This window comes from Bombyx mori, chromosome 18, assembly GCF_030269925.1.
Source record: "Bombyx mori chromosome 18, ASM3026992v2".
In the NCBI taxonomy this organism is placed as follows: Eukaryota; Metazoa; Arthropoda; class Insecta; order Lepidoptera; family Bombycidae; genus Bombyx; species Bombyx mori.
Window position 1 is genome coordinate 578,534 of NC_085124.1, and position 17,160 is coordinate 595,693.

Sequence of the window (17,160 nt, forward strand, 5' to 3'; positions counted from 1 at the left end):
ACAGAACAGGAATTATATTTTTATTCTCGAGATGGGTACAATATGCACTTCGAGATCACTGCGACAGATTTGCTAATGAGAGCGGAAACAATATTCTATTACTGTAGAAAAACTAAACACGGATACTGGTTTTAATGTTTAGGGGGCCGGCAATAGAATACCTATCGAAATTAAATATTTTCGGTATTAATAAATTATCTGTGTTACCCCACTATACAATTAGATAAGTACAAAATAGTTGAGTACAATTATTATCTAATGTGCTTATTGATCAATATTGATGAGCTCTGACATGAAAAACATAAATTGAACCTATGTCTTTGTTATGTGATTTTTCGTAACTGGACGAACACTATATTCACACTCGACTGTAATAAATTGAAAAAAATAAAAAATAAAAAAACACGCTTCTCATCATTTTGTCATCTTTTTTATCATGCTGTTGATACTGGTCACGATATCTGTGGGCATCTCTTGGGTTAGCGCCTAACCTGCTAATGATCTTCATATACCGCTTCACGTGGTAGCTAAAACCCTATAGATCAGGGGTGGCCAACTGGTAGATCGCGATCGACCGGTCGATCGTGGCAAGATAAAATATATAAACACATAGAACAGACTGCGCACCGTAATCACCAATTGCAGCTCCCATCATCTTCATCTCTTATCATTTGTTAATGACTATTACGTCACATTATTTATCCTCTCTTCTACACAATAGTTCTCTTTTATTATATAATTTCAGGTTTATTTTCATATTTTTAATAAAAAAGTGTGTGTGTCCGCTCCGACGCACGACTGGAGTTTACTGGATATAAAAAATTAAACGAAACAATACGAGAAATAGTTCTATATTACGACAACACGATACACTACAGATTATTAACAAATTAACGAGACACAAAACAAACGACTAACAAATATATGAAAATACAATAATGAGAGAAACGCGCGATCAGTACGAGGCTTTGTGGCGGACTGCCGGCGCAGCAGCCCGGCGTCACCTGCAATAACGCGGCCGCGCGTTGGCTCCTGATTGGCGCGCGCACGCATCACGCAATCAGGAGCCAATCAGGCGCATAATGCATTTCGTGTGACATGCTAGTACGATTTTGATTGGCGCGCGCACGCATCACGCAATCAGGAGCCAATCAGGCGCATAACGCATTTCGTGTGACATGCTAGTACGATTTTGGTCCCCATAATTTTCATACCCCGGGCCTATATATGTAAATCGATTCTAAAGGAGTAAACTCCAAAAATAAAATATGTTACTTATTTGTATACTGAACTATATTGTTTCATTAAATTTCAAGAAAGGTCACAGTGTTCGTCAGTAGATCTTGGTCCTAATCAAGTTGGCCACCCCTGCTATAGACATTGCGTACAATAGGTAGACTTTTTGGCGGGAACGCGAAGAGTGAAGTTGTATGATTTGTTTTATTTTGTCTGTTTAGTGTTTCTTCGGGTTTAAATGTGTAATAATGGTGGTTTATTGACTGTTTAATATCTGTGAAAGTGCACAAATGTTGGAAAATGAAACAAAGCCGCTGGACGTAACTTCTCAGGATCCTCCAAAAAGTCCACTGAAAAATCTTAGTAAATGACCACCATTTTACTGAGATTATATTTCATCCCATCTCATTTCATTTAATTTCATCCCAGTTGATTAATGTCTCAAATTAATCATCTTCATATCATTTCACTCCATAATATCATTTTTCATAAAAATATGAATATAAATTAAAATAAGACATGACTTAAAGGTCTCAGTTACCAGGTCATAAAATGCCTTTAAAAAAAAAATTACGTGCAATACTCACACTTCTTCCTCGACCAACACATTCATAAAGTATGTGATTTATGGCTCTGTCAACTTATGACAGTCAAGGCGTTAGTAGCTTCTAAACATTCCGACATGTGTCTATTTAAAACATTTAACGGTCTTATGTAATCTTACTCGTTGATTATATATGAGATAAGATAATTTAAGATACATATTGATTATAGATAAATATACATAGATTGCTGCGATAAGATACATATTAAATTTATAATTCGTATCTTATTAGAAGATCGATCAGAAGATTATTATAAGAGTGTCCCAGGGTGGGCCGGGACCCTGCTGCATTAGGCTCCTCATCCAATATCTCACACCGAAGGGTCGATGGTGTGAGATTAGTTTAGCAGGTGTCACAAATGCACTAACTGATCCGACATACGTGATTACCCACTAAATTTCTCGTCAGATTTTCTCAGTGGGTCGCGATTAAGATCCGGTAGTGGATTAAATTTTTTATTCTTATTTTATTGTTTAGATTGGTGGACGAGCTCACAGCCCACTTGGTGTTAACTGGTTAGTGGAGCCCATAGACATCTACAACGTAAATGCGCCACCCAAATTAAGATATAAGTTCTAAGGTCTCAGTATAATTACAACGGCTGCCCCACCATTCAAGCCGAAACGCTTTACTGCTTCACGGCAGAAATAGGCCGGGCGGTGGTACCTACCCGTACGGACTCACAAGAGGTCCTACCACCAGTAAATCATTCAGCAGAGCACTACTCTTGCTAGGGCTAGTGTTAGCATATTGTCCGTTACAATTAGTCCGTGAACTCACATATCAGTCCCCGCGAAGTTGGAATAGTCCCCTAGGGTTTTTCCACATACCCCTTGGCCCAAAAAAGGCCCTTGGGCTACCAACGATTAGGTAGGGAAAAAAACGTGACTGTAGCCGTTTCTAATTATAATTTGCATTAATTTTGTGATTTATAATCGTAATAAATATTCGTGACTCGTTCTTATAACACAAGTTACATTTGGTTCGGAGGCCGAGGCCTTTGATATTTATTTTGTTGTACAAATACAGATACGATGTAGTTATATTTCATTCTTACTCGCAACTATCCTTCAAGAAGTTGCAGCTTTGAGACTGGACCAGTTTCGAGTTTCGATCTATCTTTCTACGAATATCACACAGTTTTTTAATACTGGTGGTAGGACGTCTTGCGAGTCCGCACGGGTATATAAGCCTGATGTATCTCTGGTTTCCACAATAAAAGGAATCCAAGCTTGGGGCCAGATAACCGTATGTGACGTGTTTCAGAGTCTAAAGGAAAATGATCATTAGATAGTATGAAAATCGAGGAGCGCGTGTCATCCCCACTCGGTCCCCGCACAGTACTCCGAGGTCTCTCTGCAGTAATAAATCATTGATTTTTTTCTATTGCGTAAATGGATGGAAGAATTCACGACCCACTTGGTGCTAAGTGCTAACCGAAGCCCATAGACCTCGGGACATGACACCTTGAGACATGAGACAAAAAGCTGCGCCACCCTTCAAATCGAAAGCCATTATTGCTTCACGCCAGAAACAAGCAGGGTGGTATCACGGTGGCAATAAAATAGGTCCATTAGGTTAGCAGCAGATACAAAAAGACAATGAAGGGAAAACCTAAGCCAGCTCTGCTAGGCAATATCATGTGACGACGTTCCATCAGTAACATACTGATAATGCCATTCTATGACCAACACAAGTTTTAGGTTGTGTGGTGTTGCTCTTCCACCAGGCCGTTCCATCCCCAAACCACCTCTGTCTTCGAAGCCTGTTATAATGCAAGGTGCACTCAATGCACTCATGGATACTCCGTTACCCGGTGTCTCATTGCCAGTGTGAGAACGCGTTGCAAATCAATCGGTTCCATCTTTAACGTAGCTTCATTTTTTATTTATTAAATAAAACAAAAATTCAATAAAACAATTAATTTAATCAGGTACTTGAACCAATTAATATAATTTTCCATTGTCCGGTCGGTACAAAGTGTATTTGGATGTTAATAATGCATTGAGAATTTTTGAAAAAAAAAAAGAAATAAAAACAAGATTCTCGTTTTGATATGAATTCTAGCAACAAAACTATGTGAATATTTAAAATGTCGCAGACAGATTATTACGAACACTCGTGCATCTATACATTGAGTTACTGCGAATACTGTATTAAAGGTGTGGTGAATCCAATAATTTACCAGTAGCTCCTAGCTTTGTTCCATCCATGACCACCACTGTAGCCATGCCCACCGAAACCGTGACCGCCATAGCCGTGACCACTGTAGCCGTGACCGCCATACCCGTGACCGCTATACCCGTGACCGCCATAGCCCAGACCACTGTATCCATGACCACCATAGCCCAGACCGCTATGATATCCTCCGGAAAAGCCGCCGTAGCCCGAGCTGTATCCTGGACTCGACCATCCGCTCTTGATGTAGCCAGCGGAGGCGGCGACCACCAACATGGCGAGGGTAACGAGGGAAGCCTGAAAATTTAATTAGGTAGTGCAGTAGGTACTTTCAAGAGTCATTGTGGCAGAGCAGACCCATCAATCAGTTCACTTCTTGTTCTTATTGAAAATATATTCATTATTAAGGTTTTTTTTTTCCTACCTAAGCTGAGAGCCTTGAGAGGCTATATCAGCGTAGCCTTAACTAGTAGGTGAGCTCACGGGGCTCAAACCTGATGACGTTGCTAACACGAACCCTAGCAAGATCCGTGCTTCGCAGAATCTACCACCGGATCGGAAACGCGACCCACTGAGAAGATAAACTCAGTGGGCTGTGTCTGTGGGTTAATCTACTCGTCGAGCCCTTCGTCGCAAGCGACGGGTTCGACGAGGACGATGACCGGATTCTTAAGGAACATTACGTTAAATACCTACACTAAAAGTCCCCGATCTGTTTACTTTGCCAAAGCCTGAAGTCGAATTTAAAATAACATTGCATTAAATTTAACAAAATGAAACATTCCAAATACATATTAATTAGTGTAATAAAATTCGTTAATTAGAAGCAAAATGCAACTTACGTAGAATCTCATGTTTTAGTTGTTGTAGTGTTTCGCAAGCGCAGCAGACGCTCAGTACGAGGTGCGGGAGCATCTTCATCCTTTTATACGTGATGCTGGCCATCGCTCGAGTCCGCATACTGGATAGCATTGTTCCGAACTAGTTTGTGTACCTGCATAATTGATGATTCATTATAATCCGCTAGATTTTGTTTATGGTTAGGACTGTTATTATTTTAATCTAAATTCGAAGGTCGAAATTCGATATCTTCTGTCGTTGCAGACTTATCGAGTGACGCAACGGTGTTCGAATCCCGATGGCGGATACTCGGATACCAATTTTTGACTAATGAAATACGTACTTAACAAATGTTCACGATTGACTAACACGGTGAAGGAACAAATAACATCGTGTTATTACACGGGTTACAATTAATACAATTACAATTACAAAATTATAATTTGCGTTATTACTGGTGGCAGGACCTCTTGTGAGTGCGCACGAGTAAGTACCGCCGACCTGCCCATTTCTGCCGTGAAGCAGTAATGCGTTTCGGTTTGAAGGGTAGGGCAGCCGTTGTAACTATATTGAAACCTTAGAACTTATATCTCAAGCGCATTTGCGTTGTAGATATCTATGGGCTCCAGTAACCACTTACCACCACCACCAATCGAAACAATAAAGAAAAAGACCTCCCGCATGTCCGTTTTGTATAGTATCCAATATAACCAAATAACTACAATTCCTTTTTTTTTTTTTTTTTTTTTTTTTATGATTGAAAGTTTACTGGTGGCCCGAAGGCCTTTCCAGTTTCACCAGGACAGGTGGGCGAGCAAAGGCTCAGCCAAGAATGGTGGGATTTGCTAACAACTGCCCGAGCGCCTCCGAAGGAGACCTAACAACTCAAGAGCAATTGTTTCGCGAATGAATCTACTACCGGATCGGAATCGCGACCCGCTGAGAAGATCCGGCGAGAAACTCAGCGGGCTGATGCATGGGTTAGGTTGCACGTCGACCTCTTTGTCGAGTTCGACGAGTACGGTTACCGGGGTCCCTAAGCCTGCCCCTAGTATTAGAGCTGAAGGCATCTAATGCAAAGGTTATTGGATCTGATGGATCCGTAAGGACGTGCCTAGGGCGTCGACGGTGACTGGCTCCTGCATGATCAGGATTCGGGGAGTAGTCAGCGGCGGCAACGATAAGGCGATTATCATGACGCATAGCCTTATCGAAGTATCGTTCCGACGCTGACTTCATGTATTTCCGAATTGATTCGAGGCCCAGGTCGTCGTGTAGGTCAACGTTCCTCACGAACCACGGAGCCCCGACAGCTAACCTGCAAAAGCGGGATTGTAGGGATTGGAGGGTGTCTATGTGTGTGCGGGCCGCGTGAGCGAACACCACACTCGCGTAAGTCATGACGGGCCTTATGCAAGTTTTGTAAAGTGTCACCTTGTTCCGAAGGGACATTTTACTCCGCTTACAGATCATGGGGTAGAGTCTACCGAGAATAAACGCGGCACGGTCACGGACTGATTTTATATGCGGGCGGAATGTCATCGATGCATCCAGGGTAACGCCCAGGTACTTGACCTTCCTGGCCCAGGGTATGGGTTGTCTAAAGAGAGTAATCGGGGGTGTGAGATTCCTCCTCCTAATCCGGGAGGAAATCCGTGTGGAGCTTCCCCTCTGAAATAGCACCGCAGTACTTTTCGCTGGGTTGATGTCTATGCGCCATTTTCGGAACCACTGTCCTAGGGCTAGGGCTGCGCTCTGAAGCTTCTTCGCGATTAGGGACTTATTTCTACTAGAATAGTAAACAGTCGTGTCGTCGGCGAATAAAGCTAAATGGGTCGGCGGCGACCGGGGAATATCGTTGACGAATAAGCTAAATAGGAGTGGTGAGAGGACAGAGCCTTGCGGGACTCCAGCTGTGAGAGGTCGTGGGGAGGAGCGGGTTCCCTCGACTCGATATCGAAAAGAGCGGTTCGACAAGAAGTCCCGTATGATGAGCACGAGACTATCCGGCACGCCCATGTTGAATAGTTTGAAAATCAAACCGTTGTGCCAGACTTTGTCGAACGCTTTTGCGACGTCGAAGAAGAGAGCTCCCGTGTATAACGGTTTTGGTCGATTAAGCCCCACAAGAATGTGCTCCGTGAGGCGGTGCACCTGTTGAACGCATGAGTGATTTGTACGGAATCCGAATTGTTCATCGATGAGAATGCCCTTGGATGAGACGAAATCTCTGAGGCGCTTGTAGAGCAGACGCTCATACAGCTTGCCTAGAGACATGAGGAGGCTAATCGGGCGGTAACTCGTCGGATGATTTTTTGGTTTACCGGGTTTATGTATGCCGATAACGTCCGCTTCTTTCCACACCGCGGGAAAGATACAGTTCGCCATAGCGGCATTGAAAATAGATGCCAACATCACGATGAGTTGGACGGGTAGAAGTTTAATAACGCGGTTAGATATACCGTCGGAACCGGGAGCCTTGCGAGGACGTAGGTCTTTGATCAAGTCTTTAACTTCCATCGGGGTGACGGGTGGTAACGCATCCGAGGGTGGCAAGGAGGCTCTGCGTTCTACCTCACTGTCTACTAATTCTACATGAACAGGGTCCACGGATTGAGTGCTGGGCGTGCACTGGGTTTGCAATGTATCGGCCAGCAGCTCTGCTTTTTCGTCATCATCAAAGGCCGCGAGTCGGCCTGAGGGGCTTACGAGGGGGGGCATAGTTACTACCGTATCCGATTTGAGGGTACGAGCTAAGCGGTAGTAAGACCTTTGGGAGGGCGCGAGTCCTTCTAAGAAATCAGACCATCTGGCATCTCGGACTTCGGCGATGCGAGACTTTACGTCGCGTTGTAGGGCACGCATTCGAATACGATTTTCCGCGGTAGGATACCTGTCGTAGGCGCGTATCGAGGCGTTCTTAGCTCTAAGGAGTTCCCTAATATCGTCGGACAATTTGAAGCGGTGAAGGAAGTCCTCCGCTACAACTTGTTTCGATGACCTATCTAATGTCGAGGTGATGTGTGATGTTAAGATGTCTATGGCTTCAGCGGTATCCTGAGGAGACGGGGTAGAGTCCGGGTTAAACGGGAGCGATGGTGGATCAGATTCAGCCAGGCTGATGCCCAGCGTGTGCCAATCCACCACAGTCCTCGTGACGGGAACGGAATCGGGAGCGCGACCGAGCTTCATAACGACGGGACGGTGGTCTGAATCTAACTCTGAAACTACTTCGATCGAGTGTAAGCGCAGAGTTACGTTTTTTAATAACGCTATGTCGAGTATATCCGGGCGATGCGCGATATTTAGCGGGTAGTGAGTCGGGGTTAACGGAGCGACGATATCGAAGGCGAGATCATCGACTAACGCGTCAAGCCGCCTGCCATTCGGGGTTGTGGTGTGTGAGTTCCACCTGATGTGTTTACAATTAAGGTCGCCCGCCAGAATGACAGAGCTCCCCATACCGAGCAGCGCCTCGATATCACTGCTTAGAACGATCTTATCCGGTGGAAGATAAACGGACGCGATAACGATCGGCGCGTGTCCCGTCAGTGAGATTCGGCACACTGATGCTTCGATATTAGCGAGCGCGGGAGGATCGAGCGGGACGCAATGCAGGGCTCTTCTATAGTAAATGACGGTACCACCACCACGGGCAGAGAGCCTGTCGTTCCTGACCATGTTATAGTTCGCGATTTTAGGGTCACGGCGCGCGGGCTTAAGTAGGGTCTCCTGCACTAAAAATATATCAATTTGATGGTCACGCAAAAAGTCAGAAACCTGATCACGTTGATTTGCGAGACCGTACGCGTTAAAAAATCCTATCGTCACGGATAGGGGCTTTATTCTACTTATATACGCCATTGATTACCGGCGGAGTGAGGGGAGGACGTACGTATTTAATGACGCGTATACGTCGGCGTATTCCTGCACAACGGCGATAAAGTGTTGTGCAGTGGAGGCAGCGCGAATGGCGTCGCCCAAAGCGTTAACGCGCTCAAAGTTGATCGACTGAAAGAAGTCGATCGCTAAAGCGAGATTTTCGGACGCGGTCGGAGGGCAAGTCGCGGGAGAGGGACGAGTCGCGGGGGCAGGACGAATCGCGGAGGAGGGAGTTGTAGCCGTGTTCGTGTACGGCAGCGGTTTCGCCCAGGCCGAGACACTGGGCACCGCCGCCGGAACGAACGCTGGCTTAGCCTGCGACGCAGAGGGTGCCGAGGCTTTGATGTCTGGGCCGGAAGCTCGGAGGCGGTTTTGGCGGGCGACGCGGCGATTTATTTTCGGGGCTCGGGGGCATCCGCGGTAATTTGCGGGGTGACCCTGTGTTCGACACAGGACGCAGCTAGGCGGTTCCGTCGCGGTTTTTTGATCGCGAGTGCATAGGGCCGTGGCGTGATCGCCTAAACATTTGACGCATCGGGGGCGCGCGTGACAGTTACGGGAAGAGTGCCCATACAATTGACAGTTATGGCACTGGCTAGGAGTGCCTTTTTTATGGGGGGCTTCGACAGCGATACCAGAGAGCCTACAGACGGTCTGTGTGTTAAAGATTTTCTTACCCTCGGGGGTAGGCTGGAGAGCGACTAGAACCATATTATATGGCTCCCTACCGCGACCGGTGTGCATACGGTGCACAGAATTCACTGGTAGGCCTTGTTCTACCAGATCGGCTTTTACGAGCTCTACATCTAACTCTTTAGGGATTCCGCGTATTACAACGCGGAGTTCGCGCTCCTCCTGAAGCGTATAAGTGTGGAAGCTTATACGCTCCTTACGGAGGTAAGAGGTGAGGGCCCTATGGTCATCAGATGAATGCACCTTTATTTGGATGCCGTTCGCGAGGTTACGGGCATTCGTGAAATTGATATTTTTGGCCTTAAGGGCCAGGGAAACTCGATCCCAAGCTGCCTTCTCTTGAAGGATTACCGGAGGAGGGGACTGTGTTTTATTTTGTGCCACCGGACGCGGCGACGGACTGGCACGGGCTGGAGGCGCAACGGGAGTCTGGGGGCGGGGGCGCGACGCGTTCACGGCTTTGCTAATTTTAGCGGCCGCGGGAGCTCGAGACTCCGCGGCACGCTTCTTACCCTTTTGTACCAGGGTAAATCCATCCGTCGATGAGGCGGGGGCGAGGTCGACCTCCATCTCCGAGTCAGAGTCGGAGGACGAGGAGGCGGGCGCCGGCGACCTACGAGCAGGTGTTTTGGAGGGCGCGACGGAGGCCGCGGATGATCGCACAGCTGGAACGGTGGCCACGGCGGACGACGCAGCAGTTTTACTCGCCAGTATAGGCGACGCGGGAACAGCAGGCACGACGGAGGTTGCGGTGCTCGATGTAGAAGCTTTGCACGCAGGTACAGGCGACGCAGGAGCAGCGAGCACGGCGGAGTCTTCGAGAGAGCTCGCAGTGTGATTGGCCTTGAAAGCCAGAAACTCTGAGGCGAGCTGTGGATGACGAAGTCGGAGGAATTCCGCGAACACAGCGTCCATGATCGCTGAGTTCCCAGGTGGGGCGGCCCCGGGTCTTGAAGACACTCGCCTTGCGGCGAGGCCCCAACTTCTCGGACCTGAGCGGTTCTATTGAACACAGGTGGCGATGCGGCACGATTACTACAGGACGAAGAAAAAACACAACAAAACGGAAATAACAAAAAGAAACAAAGCAATTAAACACTTCCAGGAAAGCAGTTTGTCGGCAGATGTACCACGAACACAGAAATAACGTAAGGAAACAAAACAAATAAAAACTTCCAGGAAAAAACACTTGGTCGGCAGATGTACCACGAACACAGGCCGCGCGAACAATGGCCGGGCGAACAAAGGCCGGGCGATCGAGTGGTCGATGGGCACGTCCGCACGTGACGGGTGCCTCTATCGGAATCAACTACAATTCCCTTCAGTAAAGTGATTGACAGAAAACAATTGAAATGTGTAGCGGGGGGTTATTGTTAAATGATAGTAAAGAATGGCATAGCGGCTTATATTGTTGTCGTTGCTTAAGGTCCCTTAGGGTCCCCCTGGTGAGGCAGAGGTCTCCAACAGTATTTCGACATCGGTCTCGGGCTAAGCGCTCTACTTCAGACCACGTCAGCCCGATTTTCTTCATCTTATATATTCATCACGATCTATGACGTCGTTACAATTAAATCCGTAAACATTGTTACAAGAATTGGGATTTTTATTCTCTTGCATCGCCAAAAGAAATAACTGTCCCTGGTGTTACACGGTTAGCTCAACAGATGATCAAAATCTCACATATCATAAGCTTTGGAATGGGCACGCCTCACAGACAGACTTCTGCTCTACTTGTCGTACTGCAAAGCTCCCCATAGACACATCCCACTAAGTTTCTGGCCGGATCTTCTCAGTGGGTCGCGTTTCCGATCCGGAGATAGATTCTGTGAAGCACGGCTCTTGGTAGGGTCAGTGTTAGCAACACTCCCGGTTTGAGCCCCGTGAGCTCACTTACACGCGTTAGGGTGAAGCTGAAATAGGCTCTCAAGACTATCAGTATAGGTAAGAAAAAAAAGCAAAGCCAAGTAATGCGTGATGCCTTTGGGATACATTTCAATAGATTAATTAGGGCCGTCTGGTGTAGTGGTAAGTGACATGGTCACTACATACGGGGGTCGCGGGTTCGAATCCCGCCAAGGGAAGATATTTGTATGATAAATATAAATGTCTTTTCCAGGGTTATGGATGTATATTAAATATATGTATGTGTATAATAAAAAAAATCTTACATTTATTTCCGTTATCTGGTACTTGTAACACAAGTTCTTTACGAACTTATCACGGGACCAGTTAACGTGGCGTGATTGTTAGTAAATATTTATTATTATTATTTATTATTATTATTAATTATGCAGTTTTCATTTAACACAATATTATTCGTTCAGAGTGAATTCTCTTCATGGGCACGTAGGTACAGTACGAGGCGGTTATTCATAATCAGAAGATCTACTCCTCAAACTGGAAAGCATTAGGGCTTAGAAGCAGATTCTTCTAAAACATCTTATACGTAATCAACAAACATACAGCGCGACCTGCACGTTGTTTTTTATATCAGTTTTGTATATTACTGCATGGCCTTCGTAATTTAAGTAAAAATGTGACTGATTTTCATTTCCTTGTGTTCTTGTCGGATTTTGTCACTTAGTTTTTAGTTCCTCGATCTAAGTGCTCGTGCTTCATGAGGTACTCTCGAATGAGAGCTTAAAGTTGTTATTAACATTTTGTTGAAGCGCATGTTCTACCGCGGGAGATGAATTACTAAGTGTCCATAGAGGTAATTATGTTCGATTCCCAATGAAATTCAAATTGATAAAACTACGTAAACTTATATTAAAGTTTCCGCGGGTCGTATTTCTTGAATTTGTGTGAATCTAGGATCATCTTCAGTCACTTCAGTCTAATATTTCGATTTAATATGCAGTTCAGGACATACCCGACTAGCATAATGAAAAAAAGGGCAATGATTTTAGTGAATTTAAAAATTTAACATTTAAAAATAATTACCTACATTAGATTAGTCACAAGGTAGTTTATAAATTAGCGATTATAATCTGGTCGATACGAATTTCCTTAAAACGATTATGTAAAAATATACAAAAAATCAAGGTATTTTTTTTTAACTTAGATGTTGCAATTTTTCGTAACCCACTAACGCCACGTCGTGAATACCGTTACCCACCTTGAGACGTAGATCCGAAATCCCAATTGTATTGTACAACCGCTGACTCATCTTCCTGACTGGATCTCGTCAGTTTGATTTGGCAGAAATAGACAGGATGGTGCTGCGTCGTGATGCTGTGCGGAGTCTTAAAGAGTTATTACTTTTTTTTTGTTTTTTTCTTTCTTAGATGAATGGACGTGCTCACAGCCCACCTGGTGTTAAGTGGTTACTGGAGCCCACAGACGCTTACAATGTAAATTCCACCACCCACCTTGAGACATGAGTTCTAAGGTCTCACTTTTAACAGTACAACGGCTGCCCCTCTCTTCAAGCCGAAACGCATTACTACTTCACGGCAGAAATAGGCAGGGTGGTCGTACCTACCCGTGCGCACTCACACCACGTCGTACCACCAATACCAATAATTTGAGACGTTGATCCAAAATCCGCATGATATTGTACAACCGCTGTTTCATCCTTCGGACTGGATCTCGACAGTTTTTTTTCGCGGAAGTAGGCCGGGTGGTGCCGGACCGTGATACTGTGGGGGGCCTTAAAGAGTCATTACGTCTTACGTCCGCGTGCACGCACTAACATGGCGACTTTAACATTTCAAATAGCTGATTTAAACGACGTATCTAGTTTTAGATTTTATCTCAAATACCAATGTTTTAAGCAGATATAATGTGTAAAAAGTAGTTCTATTAGCGGTCCTAGTATGAGTTTGTGTTGACATATAGAAACAAAATGCCAAACGGGACCATGTTTTATTTGATCCATTTTACATGACTTTATTTTATTAGTTTTCTTATTGCGATAATAAAATTTTAATAGAGATGATGTTTGAATAAAACATGATACAATGAAGTTCTGTCTTGGTGCTGCAGGCAGCGAACATTACAAATAACATTGCGACGTTATTTGTATATTTACGGGCTCCGTGGACTTCTGTGAGACCGCCCGATTAGCCTCCTCATGTCTCTAGGCAAACTGTATGAGCGTCTGCTCTACAAACGCCTCAGAGACTTCGTCTCATCCAAGGGCATTCTTATCGATGAACAATTCGGATTCCGTACAAATCACTCATGCGTTCAACAGGTGCACCGCCTCACGGAGCACATTCTTGTGGGGCTTAATCGACCAAAACCGTTATACACGGGAGCTCTCTTCTTCGACGTCGCAAAAGCGTTCGACAAAGTCTGGCACAATGGTTTGATTTTCAAACTATTCAACATGGGCGTGCCGGATAGTCTCGTGCTCATCATACGGGACTTCTTGTCGAACCGCTCTTTTCGATATCGAGTCGAGGGAACCCGCTCCTCCCCACGACCTCTCACAGCTGGAGTCCCGCAAGGCTCTGTCCTCTCACCCCTCCTATTTAGCTTATTCGTCAACGATATTCCCCGGTCGCCGCCGACCCATTTAGCTTTATTCGCCGACGACACGACTGTTTACTATTCTAGTAGAAATAAGTCCCTAATCGCGAAGAAGCTTCAGAGCGCAGCCCTCGCCCTAGGACAGTGGTTCCGAAAATGGCGCATAGACATCAACCCAGCGAAAAGTACTGCGGTGCTATTTCAGAGGGGAAGCTCCACACGGATTTCCTCCCGGATTAGGAGGAGGAATCTCACACCCCCGATTACTCTCTTTAGACAACCCATACCCTGGGCCAGGAAGGTCAAGTACCTGGGCGTTACCCTGGATGCATCGATGACATTCCGCCCGCATATAAAATCAGTCCGTGACCGTGCCGCGTTTATTCTCGGTAGACTCTACCCCATGATCTGTAAGCGGAGTAAAATGTCCCTTCGGAACAAGGTGACACTTTACAAAACTTGCATAAGGCCCGTCATGACTTACGCGAGTGTGGTGTTCGCTCACGCGGCCCGCACACACATAGACACCCTCCAATCCCTACAATCCCGCTTTTGCAGGTTAGCTGTCGGGGCTCCGTGGTTCGTGAGGAACGTTGACCTACACGACGACCTGGGCCTCGAATCAATTCGGAAATACATGAAGTCAGCGTCGGAACGATACTTCGATAAGGCTATGCGTCATGATAATCGCCTTATCGTTGCCGCCGCTGACTACTCCCCGAATCCTGATCATGCAGGAGCCAGTCACCGTCGACGCCCTAGACACGTCCTTACGGATCCATCAGATCCAATAACCTTTGCATTAGATGCCTTCAGCTCTAATACTAGGGGCAGGCTTAGGGACCCCGGTAACCGTACTCGTCGAACTCGACAAAGAGGTCGACGTGCAACCTAACCCATGCATCAGCCCGCTGAGTTTCTCGCCGGATCTTCTCAGCGGGTCGCGATTCCGATCCGGTAGTAGATTCATTCGCGAAACAATTGCTCTTGAGTTGTTAGGTCTCCTTCGGAGGCGCTCGGGCAGTTGTTAGCAAATCCCACCCCTCTTGGCTGAGCCTTTGCTCGCCCACCTGTCCTGGTGAAACTGGAAAGGCCTTCGGGCCACCAGTAAACTTTCAATCATAAAAAAAAAAAAAAAAATAAAAAAAAAAAAAAAAAAAAAAAAAAAAAAAAAAAAAAAAAAAAAAAAAAAAAAAAAAACTTCTGTGAGCTCATCGCCGTCGGAAAGGAGTAATCCTCGAGTTCCTTGTAAATTGTACTGAGCGGTGTAACTATTTTCCGAATCGATGGTAAAGCGATATGGTATAACGAATCCATAATTCAGTGAGCTGTTTTATTTTATATTTTACTAGCTGACCCGGCAGACTTCGTAGTGCCTCAATCGACAAATAAAAGACCTAAACTTTTGTATAAAATAAACTTCAAACAAACAAAAGGAATCCGTTCGACGGGGAACACATCAAAGTACAAACAAAATTGTTATTTTTATTTCATTCCGAGCATTTTCATATTTATCTACCTTTTAAACCTTGACTGGACTTCCACAAACAGTTCAAGACCAAAATTAGCCAAATCGGTCCAGCCGTTTTCGAATTTTAGTGAGACTAACGAACAGCAATTCATTTTTATATATAATATTATAGATAGAGGATATATATTTTATTACTGGTGGTAGGACCTCTTGTGAGTCCGCACGGGTAGGTACCACCACCCTGCCTATATTTTCTGCCGTGAAGCAGTAATGCGTTTCGGTTTGAAGGGTGGGGCAGCCGTTGTAACCATACTGAGACCTTAGAACTTATATCTCAAAGTGGGTGACGCATTTACGTTGTAGATGTCTATGGGCCCAGTAACCAATTAACATTAGGTGGGCTGTGAGCTCATCCATCCATCTAAGCAATAAATAAAAAATCAACCTATTTAAGAACTGATACACTGACTGTCCATTTTCATAAGACAGTAAATATAAGACAGTGAAGATGTTTTTAGATGAGTACACGTCTCGTCTGGTGGTAAGTAAGGACCGACGCTTATGAGCATTAGTAAAACCAGAGGCAAATCCTTTTGAAGGTGACCAGGTTATAGCGGTTATGTGTGTGAGGGGAGTTAATCCAAAGCCAGATTTACCCTGTAATTATCATTTATTTGATTAGAGAAACATCAATCGAACAACAAAGATCTGCCTTATTTTTTATTTATTTGCGTAGATGGGCGAACAAGCCCACCCGGTGTTAACTGGTTAAATGCAGCCATCCATCTTGCGATATTAGTTCTAAGGTTCTATGTCAGCACATCTAACCACCGTAACGACTTCATTTATAGTGCAGTCAAGCACACACAAAGACAGAAACAATAAACGTGTTTACGACTTTGTTATAAATAACTAGACAATATATTATGTACGTTTTGTCACATTCAGTCCTAAATAAATTAAAAGGCTTGGGTGGATTCTATTAACATTTTTATTAGTTAAGATCGGCACGATCCTCCTGGTTATAGCTAGTTTTTAGAGACATCCACCAGCCTTGAGACTTCTCTGTCCCATTCTCTTCAGACTTCTCTGTCCCCCCTGTCTCAATTCTCTGTCCCATTTGTACTGTTTGATTTTTATTACAGGATGTTACAGTTAAAAAATACAGTGTTCATGTCTTTTATCCTTTTCTTTTTTATTGCTATGATATATGAGTTCTAAGGTCAAACCGAAACGCATTACTGCTTCACGGCAGAAATAAGCAGGGCGGTCGTGGCACAGCGGCGGACTCACAAGACATCCTACCACCAGTGATAGATGAACATGTGTTAAGTATGTAATTCATTACATAGTATGGTTAAAAAAAAACTAACTAACTGTCACCATAAATGAATTTAAGAGCTGTAGAGTGTACCAGCAGTGTCGAGGATGGGCCGGATTTGCGTACTCTATCTACGCGCATCCTCTCATCCAAAGTCGAACAGATCAGATGCTCTGACCTCATGGTTGGTAACTTGTTGTATCCTTTTTCGTATCGTAATCATTTTGAAGCATTAATTTATAATTTATTAATTTTATAAAACGTGATAACAAATTAAATCTCATAAAACAATGCATATACATTCTTGTTAAATTATATGATGTTTAAATGGAACTTGTTATTACGCAGCTATAAAGATGCTTAAGGCCTGATATGCCACAGGCCAGAGGACCGGCCCACTGGGCCATAAATCATTTAAAATCGATTAAATCATAATATAGCGTGTGTTCAAGGCCGAC

General features: G+C 44.8%; 1 protein-coding gene across 3 annotated transcripts; it reads right to left on the bottom strand.

The window, feature by feature from the left end:
• Nucleotides 1-3,748: 3,748 nt before the first annotated feature.
• CPG5 (cuticular protein glycine-rich 5) lies at nt 3,749-13,146 on the bottom strand. Of its 3 annotated transcripts, none has more exons than XM_062673516.1 (3): nt 12,553-13,146; nt 4,862-5,013; nt 3,749-4,316 (listed from the first exon to the last, which is right to left on the bottom strand). In XM_062673516.1, the coding sequence occupies exons 2-3, from the start codon at nt 4,871-4,873 to the stop codon at nt 4,023-4,025; spliced, it is 306 nt and encodes a 101-aa protein (XP_062529500.1). In that variant the 5' UTR covers nt 4,874-5,013; nt 12,553-13,146; the 3' UTR covers nt 3,749-4,022.
• Nucleotides 13,147-17,160: the final 4,014 nt, after the last annotated feature.